The sequence below is a fragment of the Tasmannia lanceolata genome, unplaced genomic scaffold (assembly GCF_043159265.1).
Source record: "Tasmannia lanceolata isolate RefF3 unplaced genomic scaffold, GAP_Taslan_0.1 ptg000015l, whole genome shotgun sequence".
Classification (NCBI taxonomy): domain Eukaryota; kingdom Viridiplantae; phylum Streptophyta; class Magnoliopsida; order Canellales; family Winteraceae; genus Tasmannia; species Tasmannia lanceolata.
Window position 1 is genome coordinate 9,774,576 of NW_027518692.1, and position 27,007 is coordinate 9,801,582.

Genomic DNA, 27,007 nt, shown 5'->3' on the forward strand with positions numbered 1-27,007 from the left:
AAGCTACTTATGCCTAACTCATCTAGGACACCGATCTAGACTGGATTGACTATTTCAACAGTTTTAAGAGAAGTTATTTAATTCAAGTTGAGGATTTTATTATCCTAGGATTTCATCTAAGATGCTATATGATCCTATCTAAGTGCAAGTTGTCCCTTAGACTAATGCAGGTTAACCTACATCCTAGGTAATTAGGCTTGTCCTAGGGAAAATTTGGGTGACTAGTGTAACTAGACATATGGCGCGGTTGCTATCCATATCAAACGTCCGTGATGAGGCTGGACTCCTAACTCTAGGACTCCCTAAAACCTAGAACTCCCTAAAACCTAGGACACAACATGACGTAAGTGTTCCTAAATGGGGCTTTAATGGTTCTTAAGACGGGAACCGTAATCCAACGGTTCCGAAAGACATGAGATGAATTGATTCAAGTTCTTGAAGTTAATAAATTTCGGATTTCAAGGATTTTCGAATCCTAAACATTTAAGGAATACCAAAGGTTCTATGGTTCACGAATTTCGGCCTTGAATAGCATCCACGGGAGGGAATCGTGCGTTCTTCCCTTGTGCAATTTCATACTTAAGTTATAGCACCTTATTGCCTGACATATCTCTCAGGATTTCCGTGGACAGTAAACCTCGGAGCCAATAACATGCTATAGCTTAAATACTCAAATTGTCAAGGATCGATTGCAATTGGGAAACGATTATGAATGCTATGACCATTTTACAAGAGAAATCTAAGACTCCTAAGATTTTTATTTCAATGGATTAAGGAGTGAACATGTGACAGAAATTTAAGGTTCTTTAGAAATTTTCATAATGATTTTTAATTAATTTCAATTTTTAGTGGATTTTATCAATTTCAGACCACATGAGTGATTTTACAAGTGAACTTATTGCAAACAAATTCGAAATAAACTGAAATTTCTACAGCAACAAGATATGAAGGAATGTAGCTTACTGGAAAAAATTTACAGATTTTTATATTAAGCTCTTATTAATTCTTGATTTAATAACAATACGACCAGATTCTTAAAATAACACAGAAACTATTGAAAATAGAAATCTAAATTTATCGAAATTTCGACAGTAGTAAGATATGAGTAAACATAGTATGCTGTGATATTTTCATGAATTTTAGATACTATTTACTATCAATGTCTGATTTTTGAATTTTCAGACCAGATTATGAATTTACACTACATCCCTTAGGAAAAAAATTCCAAATCAATTGAAAAGTTTACAGAAGCATGAAAATGAAATATAAGACTACTGTTAAAATTTTGAAAATTCTAATTGTGATTTGATGTTAGTAAAAAATCTCACAAAATCTGATTATTTTCAAAGAAAGCATCAAATAATACACCAAATAAAATCCAAAAATACTTAAAAATTCATGGTAGAATGTATCAGCATCATATTAGTTTCCCACAAAATTTCATTAATTTTGGAACCTATTTAGTATATTTTCCATTTTTCTTCTTCAAAAAGATGTTTTTGAAGAGTTTTCTATTTTTAAAACATGATTCTTGAGAAAATTACGACTTCGGAAAATGTCCTTTAACCTTGTTCTGATGTGATGAACATAAAAAAAATTTAATATTCCAAAAAATAGATCATCCTGAGATAGCTATTTTTTCCAATTTCTTAATTTCTCAGTTATTATTTTAAAATGAAATTCCATTCTTTACTCAAATTCTCCAAATCCTTTGATCAAATGTTCAATCCGATCCGATGGTTCTTTTAATCTATTTAAACAGATCAACATATTAAATTTTGAGACGAATCAGACTTGAAACACTCATGTAAAACACGATTTTGAGCATACCCATATAATATTGAATTAAATACAATTAAATGCTAAAACCATGCAAAAATATATAAAAAAACCGAATAATTCTGGAAAAATCTGAGAATAGTGCACCTACCTTTGATCGAGATCCTCACCGAATCCAATAGCCTAAAATTCCGAGAAAATTCGCCGACGCTCAATCCGATGTCTTTTCTTCCCTTTCTTTTTTTTTTATTTTTCTTCCCCAGCAGAGGAGCCGCTGCTCTGTTGAGCATGAGAGTTGTAGTGGGGAGCGAGAGATAACAGAGAGAATTGAGAGGAATAAGTGTGCCCAACATGGATATTAACAATCAAATTTAACCATTCTTCCCTTTCCATGTTGGGCACACTTATTCATTTTATAAAATTTGATTGTTAATATCCATAGTAAACTCCACAGATGTCTTGAATATTCCTTACATGGGCCAACTTGCTCGATCCAAATTTAATCCAAATTCTCAATGCAGGCCCAGCAAATGGGTCAAAATTCTCCCTTGCTTGGATTCTTCTGAATAACCCTTCTCAACACTTGGTGAAAAAAATACGGAACATTGCGGAAATGACCGGAAAGATTGAGAAAAGGTAAGAGACGGACACGAAAATGAAAAATGGTAGAAAACCGATAGTAAAACACTAACTTCTTTGTTGATTAAAGCGGAGCAAAATGGGGGTGTCTACAATGGGAAGCCTTGGTTCGCAGATATCAGAAACCTTATTTCAGGCAGGGGAGATCCCCCAGAAGCTTCAAGTAAAGAAAGGAAGACTCTTCAGAATTTGGTTGCCAACTTCGTTATTTGTGGTAAAGAGCTGTACAGAAAGTTATTTGATGGCATACATCTCTTGTGCGTAGAAGAAGACAACGCTGCAGAGCTTATTGAGCAGACTCATGAGGGTGTTTGTGGACCTCATATGAATGGTAAGATGTTGTCTAGAAAGATTTTGAGACTTGGATTCTATTGGCCCACAATGGAAGTAGACTACTTCACATTTGTGAAGAAATGCCATAAGTGTCAAGTTTATGCAAATCTTATCCATGTTCCTCCTTCGGAGTTGCACTCTTTGACTTCGCCGTGGCCGTTTTCAGTATGGGGGATTGATATAATTGGGAAGATTTATCCGAGGTCTTCAAGTGGGCATGAGTACATTCTGGTCGCGATTGACTATTTTACGAAATGGATTGAAGCCGCTTCGTATGCTTCCATAACTTCGAACACAGTTGCGAAGTTCATCCGTGCCAACATTATTTGCAGATATGGAGTACGTCATGAGCTGATTTCAGATAATAGGTCGCATTTTAAGAAAGAGGTGTTACACCTGTGTGAAGAGTTCAAGAGAAGGCATCACAAGTCATCTCCTTATAGACCTCAAACAAATGGTGCTGTAGAGGCGGCGAACAAGAACATCAAAGTCATTATCAGTAACATGACTGAAACTTATAAAGATTGGTCGAATAAACTTCCATATGCCTTATGGGCTTATCGGACATCGATCAGATCCTCAACGGGTGTAACTCCGTATTCTTTGGTGTACGAAATGGAGGCAGTTCTCCCTGTAGAGTTGAGAATTCCCTCTTTGAGAGTGATGATGGAAGCTGACCTACCAGAGTCTGATTGGCTAGAGCCAGGTATGATGAGCTGCAGATGATAGATGAGAAGAGGTTGAGAGCTTTGTACCATATCCAGGGATATCAGAGGCGGATTGAGAGAGCTTTTAACAAGAAAGTCCGAGTCCGAGATTTGAAGCCTGGAGATCTTGTTTTGAAGTCTTACAGGGCACCGGTATTTGATCCTCGAGGGAAATTCAGGCCAAATTGGTCTGGTCCTTACATCGTTGATGAAGTCCTGCCTGGAAAAGCCGTAAGACTCCTCAATGAAAATTGAGAAAAATTAAATGAACCTACAAACATGGATCAGTTAAAAAAGTATTACGCTTAAGTACACCAGGAGGCCGTCTTTGATCGACCTGAGCTTTGAGCCAGCAACCTAAATGTTTTAAACAGTTTTGCAAACCTTTTGGGCCTATAAATTATTTTTTTTGTTTTCTTTGATAAACCCAAACTAGGGGCATTTTTTTATAATAATAAAAAAAAGAGGGGTTTGAACTACGTTATGATCTGATCCCTTTTTACAGGGCACGTAGGTAGCCTGATTAATTTAGGTTCGGTCACATCTTTCGTAACATTTTGAAAAAATATCCCTGAAACCCAAATGGGCGAACTACGGACCTGATTCCCATTTTCTTCAGGGATACGTAGGTAGTTTGGAGGGTCCAGATTCGGTCCAGTTACATGCAAACACATTAGGTTTTAGCCTTTTGAACCTAAGCTTACCTGAAAGCCCTTCTGGTGCATTTAGGCCCAGGTTTGTAGAGAAACAGAAAGAAAAAAAATGATGGAGCCTTAGACCCGCTAAGCTAAAAATCCAAAAGGGCAGTTTAGGCAAAAATCAGGGTATTGAGCCTGCTGGATGGAAAATCTGCAAGGGCAGACAGTTCAGGCAAAAATTAAGGCATGCGGTCCGCTAAATCAAAAACCCAAAAGGGCGATTTAGTCATGGCAGGGACTTCATGAGGGATAGAGCTTTCTGGAAGCCGGTTGAACTTTCATTTTCTCTTTGGCTCTTCTTTAATGTCTGAGTAAGCGCCAACGGAGCTTCTTTTGTTACTCTTTGAGTTAGAAAGATTGAGACTAAGTAATCTAAAGGGATAATAACCATGATGGAGATCCTGAAAAGAGGTTGAAACACTTTTAAACATGGTATTCAAAAGACTCTAAGAGTGGTGGACTTTTAACCATTTTAAAAAATTTATCAGACTAAGAAGCAGATTCAGTCTTTTAGAGTCTTGTTTTGAACTGTCTTTTGTTCTTTTTTTGTCAAAGTCTTTCTTTTTATCTAGTCGACGTCAGTTTTCAGAGTCCTGTTTAGTCATTATTCCTCCCAAAACTGGGGTGACAAGACTCAGAGACTCAGAGAAGCAGAGAATTTGTGGTTCCTGTGGATAATGTAAAGCAGAGCAGTATTCAGATGTTGACAAGCTTTTAGTTTAGTTCCAGTATCATCAAATGGCAGAAATGGAAGAAGATTTTCAGCAGAACAAGTTTTTTATACCTGTGAAAAGCCTTGTAAACCCAAGTGTTCATCAGAAAAATTTGTTGTAATCTCAAATGTTCATTAATAAAAGTCTTTGGCCCATTCCTTCTGTGTTGCTCTCCAATGAATTTTGCCATGGAAGTAATAATACTAGGGGCATCTTTTATGACTTACATCATAAAAGATGTCAAGTAATAATTGATATTTGAAATTAATATTCTCATCAAGTAGAGACTAAAGAAGTTCGAACACTCTTTATATTGAGCTTCTTACTCAAATTGTTTTCCTTTGGAGTTTAGTTTCTTTGAAATTTTTTTATCCCAACGGAGTCTAGAATCTACTCCGGCAATTTTTAAACTTCAGTCAAATGCTTTGCATCTTTTGAAAAGGGGTTGGTACTCTAAAAATTCTTTCAAGTTACTAGAGTCCAGTCTTTGACCGAAATCAAGCATCTTAATTTCTCTTTGCGAAAAGATGACTGGTCCTTTAATGAAATCATTAAGAGTTGATCTCTTCTTTCAGTCATTATGAGTTTCTCAGTTTCCTGTTATTTTGAAAGATTTTAATAAAGATAGAAATGGACAGATTCCGTATTCTGCAGTCTAGACCTTTTCATTCGCCGTATTAAAGATTTTAATAAGGTAAGGAATTATTAGGCTTCGTGTTACACGGCCCCGTCCTTCCTTTGTTTTGAAAAGAAGGTCTTTAATAGAGTAAGAAATTGCTGGATTTAGTGTTACACTATCTGGTTGTTTTTTCAATCTTCGTTTTGAAAGAGGTTTTTAATAAAGAAAATTACCGAACCTGTGTTACACGGTTTGGTCTTTTTGAAAGATTTTCAACATAGATGGAAACTACCGAACCTGTGTTACACGGTTTGGTCTTTTTGAAAGATTTTTAACAGAAATGGAAATTACCGAACCTGTGGTACACGGTTTGATCTTTTTGAAAGATTTTCAACAGAGATGGAAATTATCAAACCTGTGTTATCCGGTTTGGTCTTTTTGAAAGGTTTTTAATGGAGGAAATCGCTGAACCTGTGTTACATGGTTTGGTCTTTTCTTCGTTCGTTTTAAAAGGGAAAAAATTATCAAACCTGTGTTACACGGTTTGGAATTTTCTTCGATCATTTCGAGGGTTGCAATAAGGAAAATATTTCCGATCCTGTGTTACACGGATTGGTCTTTTCTTTCTTCGCCCCGGTATTTAGTACCCTGATGATTAGTAGTGCAATGTCAAGTAGTGACTTGCTTAATCATCGTTCCGCAATGTGCAGCTTCCTAACGAGTTAGGAGTCATGCGTATCTGCAAAGAGGTTTGTATGTGATTGTTTAGCAGGACATGCGAATTTAGGTTTATGTGGAACTGTTTAACAGAACCTCATAATCCGGAGTGATTCGTTACCTTGAAAGAAAGGAGTCAGAGTTACTCGGATAGTTAAACAGATGCATTTTCAGCAATGATCTGTATATCTATCGCCGGGCTTGAGACTTAGTTTCACCTTGGTATTAGATGTTTGAGTTTGGCTCAAATATTCAGTACCCTAATAAATAGTCGAGTAAGTTTTAGACTGATTGACGTGTTATAAAAAGGAAAAACTCTTTGAGTGTTTGATTTTGAACTTGTTTTGGACGAGTTTTAATACATTGGTCTTTGGCCTATTTTGCAGGTTTAAAAAAAAAAAAAAACTCTTTGAGTGTTTGGATTTGTATTTGTCCTAGACAAGTTGCAACGTGGTTTCTAAAAAATTGAAAAAAATAAAAACTTTTTGAGTGATTGAAGTGATTGGTTTGTTTGTTTGGTTTGTGCTCTTTGAGCAATTGTTGTGTGTATTTTAGTTTAGCCTTAAAAAAAAGAAAAAAGAAAGAAAGTTTGTTTGTGTTTTATTACTGTTCGTTCATCTTTGCTAGCTAGTTTAAATAGTTGAGTCGTGAGCGTTAGAGAGAGGCTATCTCTTTGAGATGTCGTAGTTGCCGAGTTAAGAGTCGGTGAGAGGCTATTTCTTTCAGATGTCGTAGTTGCCGAGTTAAGAGTCGGTGAGAGGTTATCTCCCTATTTTTAGTAGAGTCTTACCCTTGTGAATGCCGTTCTTAGAACCAAAAGTTCAAAAATTACTTTGCTTCATATTTGGGTAGATCAAAATGTGTCGTCTGTTCATCTTTGCCATTCGCGTGACAAGCACGCTCTGCCAAAGAAGGGCATCTGTAGACACCCCATTTTGACCGGACCCAAGTTCGTATCGCTTGCTCAAAGCCTCATCAAATTAGTGAGTTGGGATCACAAATTGAACCCTGCGATAGCTTAGGGTCCCACCGAGGTCCCCGTAAAGTTTCGGCAAAATCTGCCGAAAATTTGCCAAATAGGACGAGCCAAGAAGGAGGCATAGTATAAATGTAAAAAGGAGGATCAATCATCTGCGAAAGATAATGTCCAGTTGAGAAGGGAGGTGAGTTATCCTGCGATGGACGCGCCCAAGCCGAATAAGACAAATCTAGCGGGTGCGCCTCATCATCTTTCCGCGCGCTTTATCAATCGGGGGTGCCAATATCAATGCTTTTATTTTTGTATATATATAAAAAAAAAATCAAAGAAAAGAGGAGGAGCTCATTTTTTTCGTTTTCTCAGAAATAGAGAGAAAGGGGCTTTTTGAAACCCTAATCATTTTCAGATTTCTTCCTCCGGTCTTCTTCTCCGGCGAGCTTGCCGGAGCTCCGACCGCATTGTTTTTCATTCGACTCTCTATTTTTTTTTTCCAATTATCTCTTGTCATCACAAATCTCTTCTTCTATCATTCTCAAACCCTAATTCATTCATCTTTTCATTTAAATAATCGCACAAGAAGCTTTAATAACTAGTCCGGTCTTTTAGATCGAGTCTAGGATGAGGTCTAGGTGTCTTAGGCATCATAGATTAGAATAGGTGCGAAGAACTACGTTGCTCTGATTCTTGCGGAGGCGGGGATACGTAGGCTTCTTTGGAAGAATATCAGACTATCCGAGGACTCGGGCTCAATTGTTTAGAGTCTTAGGATTTGTTATGTTGTGTGTTTTGTTATATTTTCTTACTTTCATGTTCAGACTTTATACCTTTAGCTGTAGCATGCATGTGTTTGTCCATCAGAACTTAGACACCAGTTAGGTATGTCACTCATAACCTAGCAATGTTTAGATGTCACATCTTTCATTTATCTTTTTTATGTCCTTATTATTTGTATTCTCAGGAAATACATGCTTAGGTAGACGACTCTTGAGGATTGTTTCCATTTCATATGATTTTCGCCCGAAACTCTTCGAGGTTAATAATAAATGGCATAAGAGACCAAGTCATTGCACTCAGACGAATTGGGGGTGCTCTTCGGACCTTCTCTATTCGTAATCAGGCACGAGCCCATTTATATTTCTGGTTATCCATTGAACAGAGGATTTGATTTTGGGGTTCCATGGCCTATCCATGGATGGAGACTCTCAGTTATTTTAGGTACATCATGGTTTGGGGATTTATCCTTGGATCAAGAGGTATCTAATTTGTATCGCCACTCGTGCTATGCTATGAGGGTGGCATTTGTTTCGAGAGTTCCTTGGTAGAGCTCTCCTTCACGTTGTGGAGATCCAAGAGGCAGTGTAGGGACTCGTTTCCCCACCTCTCTCTCGGATCGGGGTCCACAATAACATGGTACACTTGAACTAAACAAAAATCTGCCATGATACATTACCTCGTAATATCACCACTTAATGTGTTGAGGAGAATGGTTTCTACAATATCATCTGCATTATGTCTAGTAAATATGTTGTCTGTTCTCAACAATGCAGCACATCGATCCAAAGCCTACAAGCATTAAGTAATACAATCATTTTAATATTGAAGTACTCTAGTCAAAAGATCTTTTTCCAGTAACAAGCTTGTCTGTTCTCAACAATGTAGCACATCGATCCAAACGCGAGAATTAAGCAACATAATCAATTTTATATTGAAGTATTCTAGTTAAATAATCTTTTTCCATTAGGAGAGAACAACTTCACAGATATTTAGAACCAAAAAAAAAAAAAACAAGAATAAATTTCATTAATGAGGAATTGCAAGAAGGCCTTCATCCTCTAGCGCATGGTAAGAAAATCACACAACCAAGAGTGTGTCAAGAAAAACCTTTAGAATGCTATTAGAGTAGTTATCTACAGAACTAACCTGCAGTATCAACAACTGCAACTAGCAACTGCAAGACCCTTTAGGTTTCAAAAGCTGTTCTATTACCTTCCAAAAGTGGAAGAATCTCAGCTCTCAACCACATCAAGAAAATGCACACAATTAATAATAAGGAAAAACAAAAGCAAAGCAGTTGTCATTTATGAAATGAAAGAAATAACAAGAATGGAAAATAACTCAAATGGATGATGAAAGCCTAAAAAATCAGCAGCAAAAAAATAAGGTGGTTCGTTGACCAATCCTTCCTAATTCACATCGTTGAGAAAAATTCATTTGTAATTATTTGCATAAGGGCTCAGAAAAGGCTAGACCCCACCTACACAAGAAAATTGTTGATAAAACTCCCAGATGGAATTTTCCCTTGACTCAATCCTTTTTTTTTCTCCTTTTCATTCCGGGAAGACAAGAAAATTTTGGATTGCAAGAAATTTCTGGAAAAGTTTCGAAAGGAAACAATTTCTAAAATGTCTTACTTTTTTTACAAACGAAAAAGATAACTCGAAATGGCCCTATTCAATTTTATATTTAGAGAGGCCTTCAATTTATGATGATATCCCTATAAATTAACCATAATCATATCATTTCCATCTAAATCTAGGGGAAAAATCACAAGAAAATCTTTTATTTTAAAAATGTTTTTCTTGTATCAAAATCATGCAGGAGATTAAAAACACACTGAAATGTAATTAGAGAGTTCATAAAACTTCAATTAGAATAAAAAAACTCTGTAGGACATTCAAAAGAAAAATGTACCCAAGGCAAATCTGTTAGATATCAATTCGGAAAACCATCCAAAAGTATACGAATCTGAACTCTCAAGGGCATGCAGAAAAACATGAAAAAGAAGAAGAAGAGTTAATTAGAGAAAGAACACACGACAGAGGAATGATAACAACTGTCCTGCAATAAAAAGATTTAACAGGTTCTCTGAGGAACCAATTTCAGCAAATGAAAAGAAAGGCGACAAGAATAGCCTCCCAAATCAAATAATGAAGAAAGCAGGACCATACTTTCAGCTAATATGCATTCAACATCACTAATCAACACTTGAAAAGAAGAACATCAATTCAGAATTCAAGCGAACTAAAATAATAGATTTTTTTTTCTTCAACAAAATAATAAATAGATAGTTGAGAAAAATACAATAAAAATTGCAATCCGTTGCAACGAACCTGGAAAAAGATCTAACCGAATTTAACAGAGAAAAAGCTGTAAAAAATCATCTCAAGTAAAACCCAATCAAAATCATTAACCAACACATGAGGAGAAGAGCAACAGTTTAGAATTCAAACTAACTTAAAATGAAACGATGAAAGTTCTCCAAAAAGAAAGTTACAAGAGAGAAAGGTTTTTTTTTTCGTAACGGTGAAAAGGGTTCTTAACCATGAACGAAGCCTCTGTAAGCTTCTTCTTGTTGATTGTTAACTTTGGGACAAGTGGTGAAATTTCATTGGTGCTAGAAAAGCATCTGGGGCAAGTGGTGAACTCTCGTTGGTGCTAGAAAAGGCCTTTGAAGTATGAGAATTTTGATACGCCTCTTCTCTTGGATTGGTTAAATGACAGAAAAGCCCTGGGATGGGGACACGACTGGAAATACAGAGAAAAGCCTTGGGGGTTGTGGGACACGACTGGAAATAGGTAGAAAGGGAGGAAGAAATTAACCCATGATTCTCACTTTATATATAGTATATAAGGATTATACATGATGAAGGCTAAGCTGAATGGCGCCCTTGCAAAAACAAGCAAAAAGCCCCCCACTGGATCCACCCATTGGTCACCTGGATGCAAAAGAACCAATTACTCCAAAAGCTTAAACTACTAGAGTTGGTGTTATTTAAAAATTTATACTTAAACAGTGGATCCAATGGGGGTGCCCTTGTGCCTGGTTTTCGCAAGGGCGTCCTTCAACTTGGCATTTCTCAAGATAGATAGGTAAAGCCATGGGTTTAAATTTCGACCGAAATCCGAATTTTCAAACCGAAATTTCAGATTTCGGTTGAGACCGACACCGAAACGGCCGAAACCTACCAAATTTCGGCAATTTCAGCGAAATTTGGAAAAAACATTAATTTTTTATTCCTTTACCGAATTGCAACCAAAATTACCCAAATTTCGGCAAAAAAAAACGACATTTCATGCGCCTTTACCGAATTTCAGCCAAAATTTTGGGATTTCGGCAAAAATTTCGGTTTCGGTTACCCCCCAAAATTTCAGCCGAAACCAAAATTTAAAACCTTCGGTAAAGCTAACATTAAGGAAATGTTAACGAGGAATGAAGAATAAAAGTTCCCAAATTTAATACAAGCCTTAAAAGGCAACCATTGAAGGGTCCTACCCAAAAGCCCTATGAATGCCACTTTCGGTGCACCTCATAAAGGCATGGCTCGCTTTCTCTCATGACTCACATGGTTCGTTTCCTTTACCAGAAGAAAGTTAAAAACCTATAAAGGACGCCAAAAACTAGAGGTGTCCTAGCTAAACAGCCAAGGAGGATGCTTAGCCTAAGGCTAGTGCCTACAAAATGACTAGAATATCTCTATTTTAGGGCTAAAGTTTCAGAAAAAAAGAAAGACTCAATCTGTGAAGGTGAAATTCGATCAACATTGGCTATAGAGTCTCTCTGGTTGGCCAATAGGACAATAGAGGAGAGTCCAATTCGCAAAAGGTGGTTTACGAAAAAAATAAAAAAATGATACACCGTTTGATCGGTTTTCTAGTTAACCAAATTTCCCCAACTTATACCAGTTGGATTGGTTTTCTGGTGGATCATCTTGCGGGCCTATATTTTTTTGATTGGAATTTTCAAATGACCAAATTTCCTCAACTAGAATCTCTTTCGTAGGACTTCTGTTGGATTTGTGCTTTGGGAGCACTACCCCAACTTGGGGCAGTTAAGAAGGACCCCCCCAACCTGAGTTACTAGGGAGGTCCCTGTGGATTTTGTAATTGTAGAGGCCCATAGAAATATACATTAAAGAGAATTTGAGACGTGAACATAAGAACTAATAAAATGGTATAAGTATAGTTATCTAGCTGCAATTTACCTTTTAGATAGGGATTCTTTGGGTAAAAGGTTGTACTAGTAGGGTTTCAAATTTGCAGTAAAACGGGTTAAGGATTATAATGTAAGACAGAGTTTTAGGACATAGTTGACAAAGAGATTTTAATTTGAATGTGAGTTATACTTGTCAAACCAAGTTACACGGATTCGTTTGAATGGGCAAAGTACCCGTATCAGACACGTCTCACATTTCAATACTTAGAACATTTTTGGGTCTCTTTTATTAGTTTTTTTAATATAAATACTACTATTTCAACTTTACAATTATTACATGTTTTCAGTTTTATTCATACTAACAGTAAGTTTTGTCTATGAAAATAAAACATTATATTTATTTAATCTTTTAAAAATTTCAATATATTACTTATTATAACTAACATGATCCATGTGTTGAATAAGAACTAAAACAAGTTATAGGCTTACTACGGCCGGTGAATTAGGAAATACTATGGTTCAATGATACGATACCAACATGATCTCCCCGTTCTGTAGAATCCTACGAGTTTTAGTGTCCTATGAGATTGATCTTCGATTGAGACGGATGAGGCAACGCTCATGTGAGAAGGTAGCTAAGCTAATCAGGTAACGAGACAGAGGCGCGACAACTACTGGCCAATAGGTCAGGTGCGGAATGAAAGGGGTAGCATATCTAGGAACGGGTAGGTAGGTCAGGTTGTCAGCTGCTCATAAGAGATTTTTTATTTGCTCGTCAGAAGATATTGGTAACGGCTAAATAGGAAGTCGGATAACAGAGTAGCTATGAAGCCCAAGTCTATAGGAAATCGATATCGTATGGAGCCACCATTACAACGTATAGTTGTGGGAGCCAGTCTTTTCCCTCGGCGTAGGACGTCAAGGGATCACCACATCGGGTTCTCAGGGAGTGTTTATTTCATCTGCGTTTCTTGCGGACTCGGGACCGAAATCCTAACTTCGCAAGAAAGAGAAACATAGACTCGCCACCTAGGTTAGGGCCTAGGACTCGTGTCTGTTCTTCCAAGGAAATGAGTAGTGGTACTCGAATTTTGTTGGAAGAATAGTAACCAAAGGGGTTCTTTTGCTCTGGGCCTAGAACCTTATCTTTTGCTCTGTTTGTTTAAGGCATGGTCCTTACAGATATCTAGGTAAGGGTTATGGTTACAATCGGGGAAGTTGTTAGGCACCCTCTTGCCCGGACAAATCCGGTCTCTTAACTTAAATTGGCATTTTTCGAAGAGTTTAACCAAGATAACTTATCTTTTTATCCTTCGTTTAGGTTACGTTTAATTCTAGGATGTAAATAAAGTGAATTTACAAAAAAGACCAAAAATAAGCGGGAGTTCTCCTGGTTGAGATCGTATGTTGTAGAATCAGTCCCGAAAGATCTCGTAACTGATCCCAATTAGGTTAACAAATCTAACTTAAAAGACAATGATGAAAGTAAAAGAAAGGTACTATACACAGAAGGGGGTGTATACACAAATCTAGAAAGCAAATAAACTAGGGTTTTTTGGAATTCAAAGGGGTATTTGGGCTAGAAATACACAGAAGGGGGTGTATACACAAAATAAGAGGGGGAGTGAGAGAGAAAAGAGATTAAAAACACCTTACCCCCTCCCTATTTAGGGTTTGGGGGTATTTGTTGGACATTTCGGGTGACATCACTTGGGTGACATCATCTCTCGAAAGGAGCGATGTTTCGTCTTTTCTCCATTCTCGAAAAATGTGATTTTTTTGTCTTTTATCGATGAGTTCGAATGTCCATAACTCCTTCGATTGAATTCCGATTCACACGCGGTCAGGTCCGTTAGATTCCTCATTTTGGAGACTTTTCAATGAAGCTAATATCGCTTGCTTTCGAGAAACAAAGTATCCTTTGGGTAGAAACGAAAGTTTCTTATTCAAAGTTAACTTACCGATTGAAATGCAATCTGACAATGGGCTTACTGACTTATGCTGTAAAAGGCGGGTGCTGTGTAAAACAGTCTTTTTGATTGCCGAAAAAGGTGGGTATTGTGTAAAACTGGCTTTCCAGTTACATTTCTAAGATAACACGATTTTTGAAAATCGTCTCCTTTTGCAAATACCCTAAAGAGAGATTGAGAGAAACTGAACTGGTGCTCTGTGACTCCTCATAAGGTTCTTCCTCGTGACACCTATCATTAGTACTACCTTGAGAAAATTGGGTGTCTATAGATGCCCTTCTTTGGTGGAGGGTGCAAGGCACCTGAATGCCAAAGTAAGGAGACAACAAAATTTTGTCACTGGAGACTAATGATAGGTTTGCAAGACTCACATCGGATCCTAAGGCGTACAACCCTCACCGAGGAATCTTGCTGTCAGGTTATCAAGTGGAAACCTCTCGCCGACGGTTTTTTTGGGTTTTTGCAAATACGAGTGTTTAAAATGAGTCTTGGGTGAACGTCGTTACTAACTGCCGGGAGGGTCATCGAAAGTCAGGTTTGGAGCCTGACTTGGGGAGGGACCTCGAGGGATGTCGTTTTAACATCCAGTACGGACACTGACAACCAAAAAATGCCGAAGTAGCATCTGGTGATTGGTACGATGGATCGTACTCTAGATTTGATTTGAGTAGAGCAAATGCATGACTGTCATTTGCTCTTAAATTTGACAGGTTGATTTGGTTGGATGTAGGACTGCGTAAAAACAGATTTACTCGGGTTTTGAGGGTTACGCCTGAACATTTAACTTGGTTGAGAATGAAGCCAAAACGTCGAGATTTGGCCTGGCGAGAGAGTGAGTCAGGGCCAATGGAATCGACTAGGCAAGCGAGTGAGTCTATGTCGATCAGGGATTGGCTTAGCGTGCGAGTGTGCCCAGAGCCAATGGAATTGACTAGGTAAGCGAGTGAGCCTATGTCGATAAGGGATTGGCTTGGCGTGCGAGTGTGCCTAGAGCCAATGGAATTGACTAGGTAAACGAGTGAGCTTATGTCGATCAGGGATTGACTTAGTGTGCGAGTGTGCCTAGAGCCAATGGAATTGACCAGGAGAGCTAGTGAACCTGGGTCGATCAGGGATTAGCTTGGCGTGCGAGTTTGCCTAGAGCCAATGGAATTGAACAGGCGAGTGAATGAGCCTGGGTCGATCAGGGATTGGCCTGGTGAGCGAATGAGCTAGGGGCAATGGAGTCGGGATTGGCTTAGCGTGCAAGTGTGCCTAGAGCCAATGGAATTGAACAGGCGAGCGAATGAGCCTGGGTTGATTAGGGATTGGCCTGGTGAGCGAATGAGTCAGGGCCAGTGGAATTGAACATGTGAGCGAATGAGCCTGGGTCGATCAGTGATTGGCCTGGTGAGCGAATGAGCCAAGGCCAATCTGGGCTGACAAGATTGAATCTGATAAGGATCTTGGTGTGATGAGTTTAATAGATTCCTCCAAGAAATGATTGCCTTTTATTTGCACTTAATTGTGTTTGTTGTTTATTTTGAAATAAAGTGCATTTTTGTGTAAATGGTTGCCATTCTAGGTGAGTATTTACACAAAATGCCCCTAATTTAATTCTTTTGACAACTTGATTTGAGCATTTTGCATTGTTAGTGACAACTAATAATGCAAAATGCCCCTAGTATGTTTTCCTTAATGATTTGATCATACATTTTGTATTATTAGTCATACTTCTATGGCTAATAATACAAAATGCCCCTAGTGTATATATTCCCATAGACAAGAGAAAGTTAATACAAGGTAAGAAACAAGAGGGCAATTTTATTGCAACGACAAGAGGGTTCTTTCTGAGCGCTCCTGATCATGAGGTTATATCTTTCAGAACATTCTTCTTCTGTTCGCGAGATACTGAGCTGCATCCTGATTTCTTCTAATCGGGGAGAGATTCGCTGTGTTTTTCCTTCAACGTATGACTACCTGTAGACACCCCATTTTGATCGGACCCAAGTTCGCTATTGTAGACACCCCATTTTGATTCGTTTTAATCAACAAAGAAGTTAGTGTGATGTTGTCGGAGTCTAATGTTTTTCATTCCCGTGTTCGTCCCTTATGCTTTCTCAATCGTTCCGATCTATTCTGCAATGTTCCGCATTTTCTTTTCGCCAAGTGTTGAGAATGGTTATATTAGCCAGGCGAGAGAGAGTTTGTACCCACTAAGTGGGCCCACCATGAACATGTTGATGAGCGCATTTATTTTTCTCATTTAAAGCCGTACTACTAAGGTATTTTCTTTGTTTCTGGTATTTCAGGTTTATATTGAGGGAATTCCGAGGAAAATATGCTAAAAGGATGAAATTTTACGAAAAATTGCAATTGTGGAACAATCTAAGTAGAAAATTGTGTGTGGGTTCCAATTTGGATGGTCAAGATCAAAGAAGAAAATCCAAAATTTTCAAGATATCTTAGTAGGCCAAATATTTAAGAATTCTTTTTGGGTCCAAGTTGAAAACGTCACACCGTTATTTTTCTTTGAAAGTTTCAAGCATTTCAAAGGTTAGATAAAGAACAAAGAAGAGTGAAATTCCTAAATTCAATGGTTGAGATTGAAATCAACAAAGCAAGAGGGAGGAAATCGAAATTTATTTTTGGTAAAACCACCCCCATATTTGGTTAGTTCACTTCCCTTGTTGGATTCCCTTGGTCGTTTCTTTCTCTTTCCCCCTTACCCATTAAATGAACGGTTTGGATCAAATTATGGAATAAATTAGAAAGCATGGTCAATTATCATTGTGGCCCATTAATTGGAAGATCCGGATTATATTGAGGAAATGATTTGGCTACACATATCAATTGGACAAGTGGAATTTTTGGAGGAGTGCCTTGACCAATTCGTGCAAGCTTGAGAAAAATGGGACCCACTTGGATTTGCATTTACGTGCAAGCTTGTTCTCTACACAACAGCAGCCCATGTGTTCTCATATGGAAAATAGTAATTTCTAATTATTACAACCATACACATGCAATATAAGTGGGACCCACCAGGGAAGAAACTATATTGTTTCCAAAGTTGCCATTCATGTTCCCACACCTCATGTTCCCACACCAAAGTCAACAAAAGAAAAAAATTTAATCTTTTTTGGAGGCCCCTCTCTCTCTCTCTCCCTTCTTTCCTTGGTCATCAATGATGGCTAGTCATGGTCATCTATGGTGGTTGGTCATGGTCACCCATGGTGGCTACCAATACCACACATGTTTAAAATTTAGTCATTTATGATGGCTATTAAAAATGTCTTTTTATCTCAAATAGTGTTCCTATATGCAGCTATAAATATGGCTTGTATTCTCAAAAACAAGGGGGAGAAAAAAGGAGTGTGGCTCATCTAATAAAAAGCAAAGAAAAAGAGAAGAAGAAGAAAGCAAGGCGAATCGTACAACGGCGAGGTTTTTCGGACTCCGCGGCTTTCGGATTCGGCGAAGACTCCATCAGAGGTAAGTACACTGTTCTCGGATTTTTCAGGATCGTTTGGTATTTTTTATGTATTTTACATGATTTTTAAGCATTTAATTGAATTTAATTGAATATTAATTGCGTGTGCTTAAAGTCATGATCTGCGTAAGCTTTCCAAATCCGTTTCATCCCGAAAGTTAATACAATGTTTGATCTAAATAGAGTACCATAACTATCGGATCAGATCGGGCATTGGATCAACAGTTCTTTCGAGTTTGAGTGAAGAGTGGTATTTTATTTAAAATATGGGCTGAGAAATTATGAAATTCGAAAAAATAGTCATCTCAGGATGATCTATTTTTTGGAATTTTAAATTTTTCTTGTGTTCATCACATCGGAACAAGGTTGGAGGATGTTTTCCGAAATCATAATTTTCTCGAAAAGCGTGTTTTAAAAATAGAAAACTCTTCAAAAATATCTTTTTGACCAAGAAAAATAAAATATATATTAAACGGATTCCAAAATTAATGAAACTTCATGGAAAACTAATATGGTACTAATACATTCTACCATGAGGTTTTCATAAATTTTGGACTTTGTTTGGTTATTATTTTATGCTCTCTTTGAAAATTATCAGATTTTGGGAGAATTTTTACTAACATCAGATCATCATTAAAATTCATAACATTTTTACATAAGTCTTATATTTCACATTTCTTTCTGCTGTAAAAGTTTCAAGTGATTTGGATCTTGTTTCATGTGTGGTGTAGTGTTAATTCATAATCTGGGCTGAAAATTGAAAAATCCGAAGTCAGTAGTAAATAATTTCTAAAATTCATGAAAATCTCACTGCATGCTATTTATATTCATATTTTATTTCTGTAGAAATTTCATAGAATTTAGATTTATATTTCTACTAGTTTCTGTGTTAATTGTGCAATCTGGTCATTTAATTGTTTAATCCAGATTAAATGTGAAATTAATGTAAAAATCTGCAAAACTCATACAGTAAGCTACATACATTCCCATATTGCTGCTGTAAAAATTTCAACTCATTTCGAATTTGTTTGCAATAATTTCACTTGTAAAACCACTCATATGCTTAAAATTGATAAAATCCATGGAAAATTCGAAATTAATTGAAAATCATATAAAAATTCCTAAAGAACTTTAAAATTCTGTCACATGTTCACTCCTTAATCCATTGAAACGGAAATTTTAGGATCTTTAGATTTTCCTGGAAAAATGGCCAGTGCATCCATAATCGTATCCCAATTGCAACTTGATCTTTGACAATTTGAATATTTAAGCTATAGCATGTTGTTGGCTCCGAGGTTACTGTCCACGAAAATCCTGAGATCTGCCAGGCAATAAGATGCTATAACCTAAGTATTAAATTGCACAAGGAAAGAGCGCACGATTCCCTCCCTTGGATGCCATTCTGGGCCGAAATTGGTGAACCCTAGAACCATTGGTATTCCTTAAGTGCCCAAAAACGGAAAATCCTTAAAATCTGAAATTCGTTAACCTCAAGAACTTAAATCGATTCAGCTTGTATCTTTCGGAACCATTGGATCATGGTTTCCGATCTAAGAAACATTAGAGCCCAATTTAGGAACCCTGGTGTCAGGTCGTGTCCTAGGTTTTAGGGAGTCCTAGAGTTAGGAGTCCAGCCTCATCACGGACGTTTGTTATGTATAGCAACCGTGCCATAGGTCTCGTTACACTAGTTGCCCAATCTTTCCTTAAGACGAGCCTAGTAAACTATGGTGTAGGTTAACTTACATTAGTCTAAGGAACAACTTGCATTTAGATAAGAATCATATAGCATCTCAGATGAAATCCTAAGATAATAAAATCCTCAACTTGAATTAAATAACTTCTCTCAAAACTGTTGAAACAGTCAGTTCTGTCTAGGTCGGTGTCCTAGTTGAGTTAGGCATAAGTAGCTTAGCTTAGGTGCACCGAACTACGTCGACTCTGATCCCAGTGAGGCTTGGGTACGTAGGCAGCTTGGATGTCTGACGGCATACCACCCGCGAGTCGGCACCACAACAAATTGTGGTGTTTTGGATATTAATTTTCTTATAAATGCTTAATCAAATCATTTAGGGCTTTCCATGAAATTAGAATTCTAGGAGAACTTTCACTTAGATTGAACCCAGACAAATTAATAAATCAAGATACACATTTAGGATTCCCATTGAAACTAGATTTTAGGATGCATGTCACTTAGTTCGCACATTAACATAGGGTTGAATGAGCCATTTAAAATAAATTTAAAAGAGTTAACTTTTAGAATTGAAGACCGATTATCGGGCAGGAATGGTGCATATGGTGGATAAATCCCCATACCTTCCATTCTTGTAACCAGGTAGCGAGTCTAGATTTCTGGTTAATTATGGGTCCTAGATCCCACATCTAGGTGGCGACTCTGTCAGTCTCTTTTGTGTGGAATTCGGATTGTCTTAGTGATCCCAAGTTCACATAAAAGACGAATTAAAATCAATAATGAAAGGCACACGCCAATCGCGTGGGTATGAGAGACCAAGAGAAGAGAGCGCGGCGGCTCGCGCCCCACGCCCCTCTCGCGGGATCGGGTCCCACAGACTGGCGACTCTGCTGGGGACAACCTAACTTCATTACAATTCCAAAGGATAACTCATTTGAATCTATTTCAACTGGCTCATGAAAACTCTATCTCTTTTATGCTTGTTAGATTAGTTTGTATGCTCTATTTTCTCATCACATTTACTCAAACTTAATCTAACAAAACCTGAAGGCATCATAGATTGCGCGAACTTATTGCACACACTTACATCACTTTCATCTAAACCCCTGCATCTCACATGCACACACGTCCTATTTTAGGAACCCGGAGTGTTATCTAGCATGGTTGACTGGGATTTCATCACCTGGTGCCTCTGTGCTAGAGAAGCATTCCACCCTTAGCCTAGTACCTTTATGGTACGTAAACGGATCTCTTGTTCACGTACTGATACGCCGGACACTGGTACAGTATATCGAACATGGATTCGCGCTAAGGGAACTCTTGGCCTTACCCCTAGATTAACCCACACATGCATGTAGTATACGAACACATGTGCATCACGTGTGTGAGCCTAGTTTAGGATATCTTACCCAATTGTGTGTGTGAGCCTAGTTTAGGATATCCTACCCATTTGTGTCTAGATTAGGCCGTAGTCCATCTTTCAATGGCTACGATCGGTCCTAGGTACACAAACAAAGTCATGAGTCGAGATCCTCTCTCCACTCCGCTAGATTAGGGTTAGGATTGATGCCTTCAGGTAACACTGATAAAATGTGCGAAGATTAAAAAACTTTTCCTTTGGGGTTAGGATGTAAATCCCATTCATTTCCAAAGATCTCATAGGATTACTCATTCATGATCCATCTGTTGAAAGCAATCTTATGCTATCTCATCTCATCTTGATCTCATCTTGTTGTTGATATCCATCATTCAGATTTTAGATCTGGTCCTTGACCCTACTTTTGTCATTCTTATGGCCATGGTCTATTATCTGAGCCATTGATTGATCCAATGTTTATCATATATCTTTTACCCCTGGATCATATCGAAATCATTGATGAAAAAGTTTGATCTCACCTGTATTCTTTGAGTGCATGATCGTTGTTGAGATCGAAACTTATTTTGATTAAGGATGTTTATCGTTCCTGACTCTTTCATTCCCAAAAGAAGAACGGTTATACCCAAAGAACACCTTAAGGAATAGATTGAGGATTCTTTCCAAATTAACATACCCGTTGATGTATTTCAAGATTACTCTTTTCTCTATTTGTTCAGAATCTTTATCTCATGATTATTGATCTAGTATGTTAACTTCCAATCAGGATTCTGAAAGATAGCAACCATCGCTTCAAAAAAGGGCACCCAAGCTAAACCTACCTGGTCTAGACCTACCTCAGTGTCTAGACTTGTTCGTCATTTTGATCCCACTGTGTCACCAACAGCACCTTTACCATCTTCACCAGAGTTGTCAGGTTCTTTTGAAGTCAACCAAATGGCTAATGATCCAGTGGACCCCATGATAACTATACAGGAAATGTTGAGAAATATGTGTCGAGATATAGCAGGGTTGAAAGATGAGGTGACTCATCTAAAAGACCAGAGTACTCAAAAGGTCTCTACTTCTAAAGATCCCACCATTCAGCCTCCTCCGGCCACATCTCCTAACCTCACCAGACCAGTCATCTCTCCCGTAGAGATCGATCTAGAAGATGAGCAATATGCTGGGGAATACTTTGTCCCTCCGGTTAACAAGGAAAATGAGTTGTTCGATAAGTATGAGAAGATGGCTCGTGACATTGAGAGCATGAAGGTTCAAGCGTCCAAGGGATTCGATATTTCTGAATTTCTGGTGTCCCCTAATGCCATATTCCCGCCTAAGTTCAAGGCACCAGACTATGACAAATATGATGGAACTGGGTGTCCGAGAAACCACGTCAGATGGTTCATCACTCTTTCCCAGCAGCATGGCTTAAGTCGAGAGCAGATGGCTCATTTGTTTCCTATGTCTCTTATAGGGGTAGCCAAAAGATGGTTTTTGAGGTTGAAACCAGAAGAGATTAGGACATTAGAAGAAATCTCTAACCGATTCGTAGAACAATTCTCCATGGAGGAAGGGATCGAGGTCACTAAAAGAGATCTGAAGCTGTTGAAGCAGAATCCTCAGGAGACATTCACATCTTTCATTAGGCGCTGGAGGCGCAAGTCTGCCCAACTGAGCCATAGAATGTCAGAGGAAGACCAGATAAAGTTGGTCCTCAAGAGCTTGTCCCCGCAGTACTTTCACTTCATGGCGCCGCAGCACTATCAGAATTTCGATCATTTGATTAAGACCGGCACCCAGATCGAGGATGCTATTGCTAAGGGCCTCCGAGCCAAAACGCTATCTGATGTCCGAGAGGGGAAGAGGCCTATGATCCAACCGAAGGAAGTACAAGCAGTCAGTTATACCAGACCAGTGGCCAAGCCTGTTGATGAAGTTGTTAGACCAATGGTGACGAAGCAGTTCAGGCAGTTTGACCCATTACCATTTCCACTGCCCATGATACTTAAGAAGTTGATCAGAGACAAGAAGATCAGACTTCCGGATGTCAAACCTGTACCTAATCCGCTGCCCGGAAACTGGAGAAGGGATCAATACTGTGAATATCACAGGGGCCCGGGACACATGACTGAGAACTGTTTGGCCTTGAAGCACGCGATTCAGAACATGATCGATAAAGATGAGCTTGCAGTTGAAAGGCCGAATATCACTCAGAATCCTCTCCCCAACCACCGTGCTGTTGCTCCTCCCACTACAAACGCTATCTTTGTAGATGAGCCCATCCTTGATCCCTCTACTCTCATTTGCGCTATTACATCTGATAAAACATATGTTTTGAAGTTTGACGATGAAGAGCTCAGAGAATTCAGAGAAAAAGAACCTTATGTGCTGTCGTTTGACGATGCTGAACTCACTGAGTCATCTTCAGCCCAGTCATATGCGCTTCAGAATGTTGGTCTGGAAGAAGCAAAGGAAGCCACCTATGTTCTAAGGATGGAGGACTTTGAAGAGGATGTCAGTAATGCACCTTATGTTTTCAGAACGGACGAAGACGAACTGCTGTTGCTGGATGATCAGTGTAACGAGATGCGTCACATGACCCGAGGTGGGCGAGTGTTCAAACCACCAGAATTGAGTGTAGAAAACCCGGCAGGGGTTGCAAGAAACTCAGAAAATCAGAGGCAGAATAAAGTGAGCGCAGACGAAGAAGATGAGAGCCTGTTAAAGCAGCTGAAAAAGACTCAGGCTAATATCTCGGTATGGGGTTTACTAATGGCCTCATCGAAGCACAGAAAGCTAGTCCTTCAAGAGCTTAATGCAGCACAAGTTTCTGTTAATACCTCACCTGACGAGCTTGTCAGTCTCGTAGCCATGGCCAGAGCTGCGAAAACATTGTCATTCGCTGATGACGATTTACCTCCTGAGGGCCGAGACCATACTAAGCCTCTTAAAATCACAGTCTTCTGTAACAAGAAGAAGGTGCCAGAGGTGTTGGTTGATAACGGCTCTGCACTGAATGTTTGCCCATTAAGCACCGCAGCAACCCTGGGGTTCAGTCCTGAGAATTTTATTCCATCCGAGCAGGGTATTCTAGCATATGATGGCACTCGCCGAGATGTAATCGGGACTTTGGTCACTGAGATACAGATTGGCGGAGAAGACTTTGAGGTAGAATTTCAAGTCTTAGATATTAAAGCTTCATTCTTACTGTTGCTTGGCCGTCCTTGGATGCACAAGGTCGGGGTTGTTCCGTCTACTCTCCACCAAAAACTGAAGTTCATTCGCAGGAACAGAGTGATAACGGTAAAGGGGGATCCTGATCTCGAGATAGGGCAGATCACTCCGGACATAACTGGGGAAAGATCCGAAGATATCAATTTGACGGGGTTTTCACTAGAGGTGACTACGATCACTTTCAAAGAGGCTTTGAATGAGGAAATTTGTTTCCTGACCAGTACGAATTCGAATGTCATCAGAATGATTCGCCGACAGGGCTATATGCCAGGCGCCGGGTTAGGCAAATATCATCAGGGTTTGACCGAGTTTCCTGTGTTCAAAACATTCAATGGTTTGTTCGGACTGGGTTACAAGCCTACAAAGAAGGAAATTGTAGAGATGAAGCAGTTGATGCTGAAATGGGCAGAAAACCGTCGTCGGGGCTTGGGGTTACCAATGGCACCCATTGATTTGAAAATGAACGGCCGATTCCGAAAAGAAGGCGCAGCCTTTCCTTTCTGTGGCTTTGCAGAGTTTTGGTTGGATGAGAGCACAGGGCAAATGCTTCCGGGGTTTGAGATTTTCTTCGATCTTGAGCTAGAAGATGAGCCAGTGGGTATGCAGATTGTAGAGACAGAGTCTGAGGCTGATTGGACAGAGCACATAGAGCCGAGTCTTCTGAATTCACTTTTTCAAGAAGGGTCACAGACTGTGGCCGTGATTGGCAGGAGCCCGCTGATACTGGACCCAACTCGTCTTATCACCCCGGCTGAGGAACCTCTGACTAACTGGACTTCTCAAGTCCTACCCCAGGTTATTTTCCAGTACAAACGAATCCCTTCAGAAAAGTCAGTCGTCCATAAATACGTGTCAGTCTCCGGGTTTGATTCAGAGTCTATATCTTCTAATGAGTCTTTTGATGCAGGTACCATAGATGACCATTCACCTGAGATCGGCGACGTTTCTTCCTTTTCAAGCGAGATTGAGTTGGAGTCTGTTCATAATAAAGCATCTGTTGCTGTTTCCTTTTATAGTCCTGAGTCAGTTGACGCAGGTGTCAACATTTCCATCGAGTCTGTAAAAATGAGTCCAAAGTTCATTGTACCCCCCGATGAGGGTAATTCGTCTGTTGATGTATATGATTCAAATTCCAATGAAATGAAGGATTCTTCTTTTGAGTACATTCCTGTCTCTATTTCATCTGCTGAATCTGCTCTAAAATCTGATAATCTTAAAAATAACAATCAAGACTCCCCCTCTGATGAGGATGCCGACGAAACTCCCCCTGAAATCAGACATATGATCCAACAGGAGGAGAGTCGCCGAGCAAAACCACTTGATGAGGAAGTTGAAACTGTGAACATTGGTGATGAAACCTCAATTCAGGAAATAAAGATCGGCAAAACTTTATCTCCTGAAGAACGTGAGGAATTGATCACCCTGCTTAAAGAGTTCAAAGAAGTTTTTGCTTGGTCTTACGATGATATGCCAGGATTAAGTGAGGAAATCGTCCAGCACAGATTACCCTTAATCCTTGGTGCTAAGCCAAAGAAGCAAAAACTCCGAAAGCTCAAAACAGAATGGGAGTTGAAAGTCTATGAAGAAGTGAAGAAATTGTTAGAAGTAAAATTCATCCAGGTGGTGGAATATCCTGAATGGCTCGCTAACATAGTACCGGTGCCCAAAAAGGACGGGAAAGTCAGAATGTGTGTTGATTTTAGAGATTTAAACAAAGCAAGTCCTAAAGATGACTTTCCTCTTCCAAGCATTGATCTCCTGGTGGATAACACTGCTGGACATGCTCTTTTATCCTTTATGGACGGATTCTCAGGGTACAATCAGATTAAAATGGCACCTGAAGACATGTTGAAGACAGCGTTCATCACTCAGTGGGGTACATATTGCTATAGGGTGATGCCGTTTGGCTTGAAAAATGCTGGTGCTACATATCAAAGAGCTGCCACGACTCTTCTTCATGATATGATTCACAAAGAGGTTGAAGTTTACGTTGATGACATGATCGTAAAGGGGAAGACTCGGCCTGAGCACACTGTTGCCCTGAGAAAGTTTTTTGAGCGGATCAGGAAGTATCAGCTTCGTCTGAACCCGAGTAAATGTGTATTTGGCGTTACGTCAGGAAAACTCTTGGGGTTTATGGTCAGCGAAAGAGGGATCGAAGTGGACCCGCAAAAGATCAAGGCGATTCAAGAAATGCAGCCGCCGACGACAGAAAGGCAGATCCGAGGTTTCCTTGGCAAAGTTCAGTATCTGAGACGGTTCATAGCACATCTGACGATGACGTGTGAACCCATTTTCAAGCTTCTGAAGAAGAATTCCTCGAACAAGTGGAATGAAGAGTGCCAGGAGGCTTTTGAAAAGGTTAAGCAATGCCTATCATTGCCCCCTGTTCTTTCGCCAGTTATTCCAGGCCAACCGTTGCTGTTGTACTTATCTATCACGGATACAGCGATGGGTTGCATGCTTGCTCAGCAGGATCTTGAGTCTAAGAAAGAAAGACCCATTTACTACATCAGCAAGAAGATGCTAGAGTATGAATTAAAATACACTGTTTTGGAGAAGACTTGTCTCGCATTAGTTTGGGCAACCCAGAGGCTTAGACATTATTTGCTTTCAAACAAGGTTCTTCTGCTTTCACGAATGGACCCTCTAAAGTACTTGTTTGAGAAACCTGCCCTTACAGGAAGGACTGCAAGGTGGTTATTGTTATTGTCTGAGTTCGACATCACTTATGTCGCTCAGAAATCAGTTAAGGGGCGGGTTATAGCTGAACAATTGGCCGATGCTCCAGTTGAGGAGAATGCTGTTCTAAAAGCCGAATTCCCTGATGAAGAAATTATGGATATCGAAGAAGAAGAGGTTCTCAGCACCAAGTGGTTAATGTACTTTGATGGAGCCGTAAACAGTCGTGGGCAAGGAGTAGGTGCAGTCTTGGTCTCCCCGAAGAAAGAATACATTCCTATCTCCATCAAGTTGCAGTTCGAGTGCACCAACAACATGGCAGAGTACGAAGCCTGTATTGCCGGACTTGAAGCAGCCTTAGCTTTGCAGATTCAAGATATTGATGTGTTCGGGGATTCCATCCTGATCATTTACCAGATTAATGGGCAATGGAAAACTCGAGAAGATAGATTGATCCCTTATAATATGTATTTGGAATCTCT

The 27,007-nt window shown here is 39.2% G+C and overlaps 1 protein-coding gene across 1 annotated transcript; it reads left to right on the forward strand.

The window, feature by feature from the left end:
• Nucleotides 1-22,000: 22,000 nt before the first annotated feature.
• On the forward strand, nt 22,001-24,937 carry LOC143846419 (uncharacterized). Its single transcript, XM_077354853.1, has 2 exons — nt 22,001-24,638; nt 24,751-24,937. The coding sequence occupies exons 1-2, from the start codon at nt 22,053-22,055 to the stop codon at nt 24,757-24,759; spliced, it is 2,595 nt and encodes an 864-aa protein (XP_077210968.1). The 5' UTR covers nt 22,001-22,052; the 3' UTR covers nt 24,760-24,937.
• Nucleotides 24,938-27,007: the final 2,070 nt, after the last annotated feature.

Bases quoted from the DNA above. Each gene is read 5' to 3' on its own strand.
- LOC143846419 (XM_077354853.1), top strand. From the start codon at position 22,053: ATGGCTCATTTGTTTCCTATGTCTCTTATAGGGGTAGCCAAAAGATGG.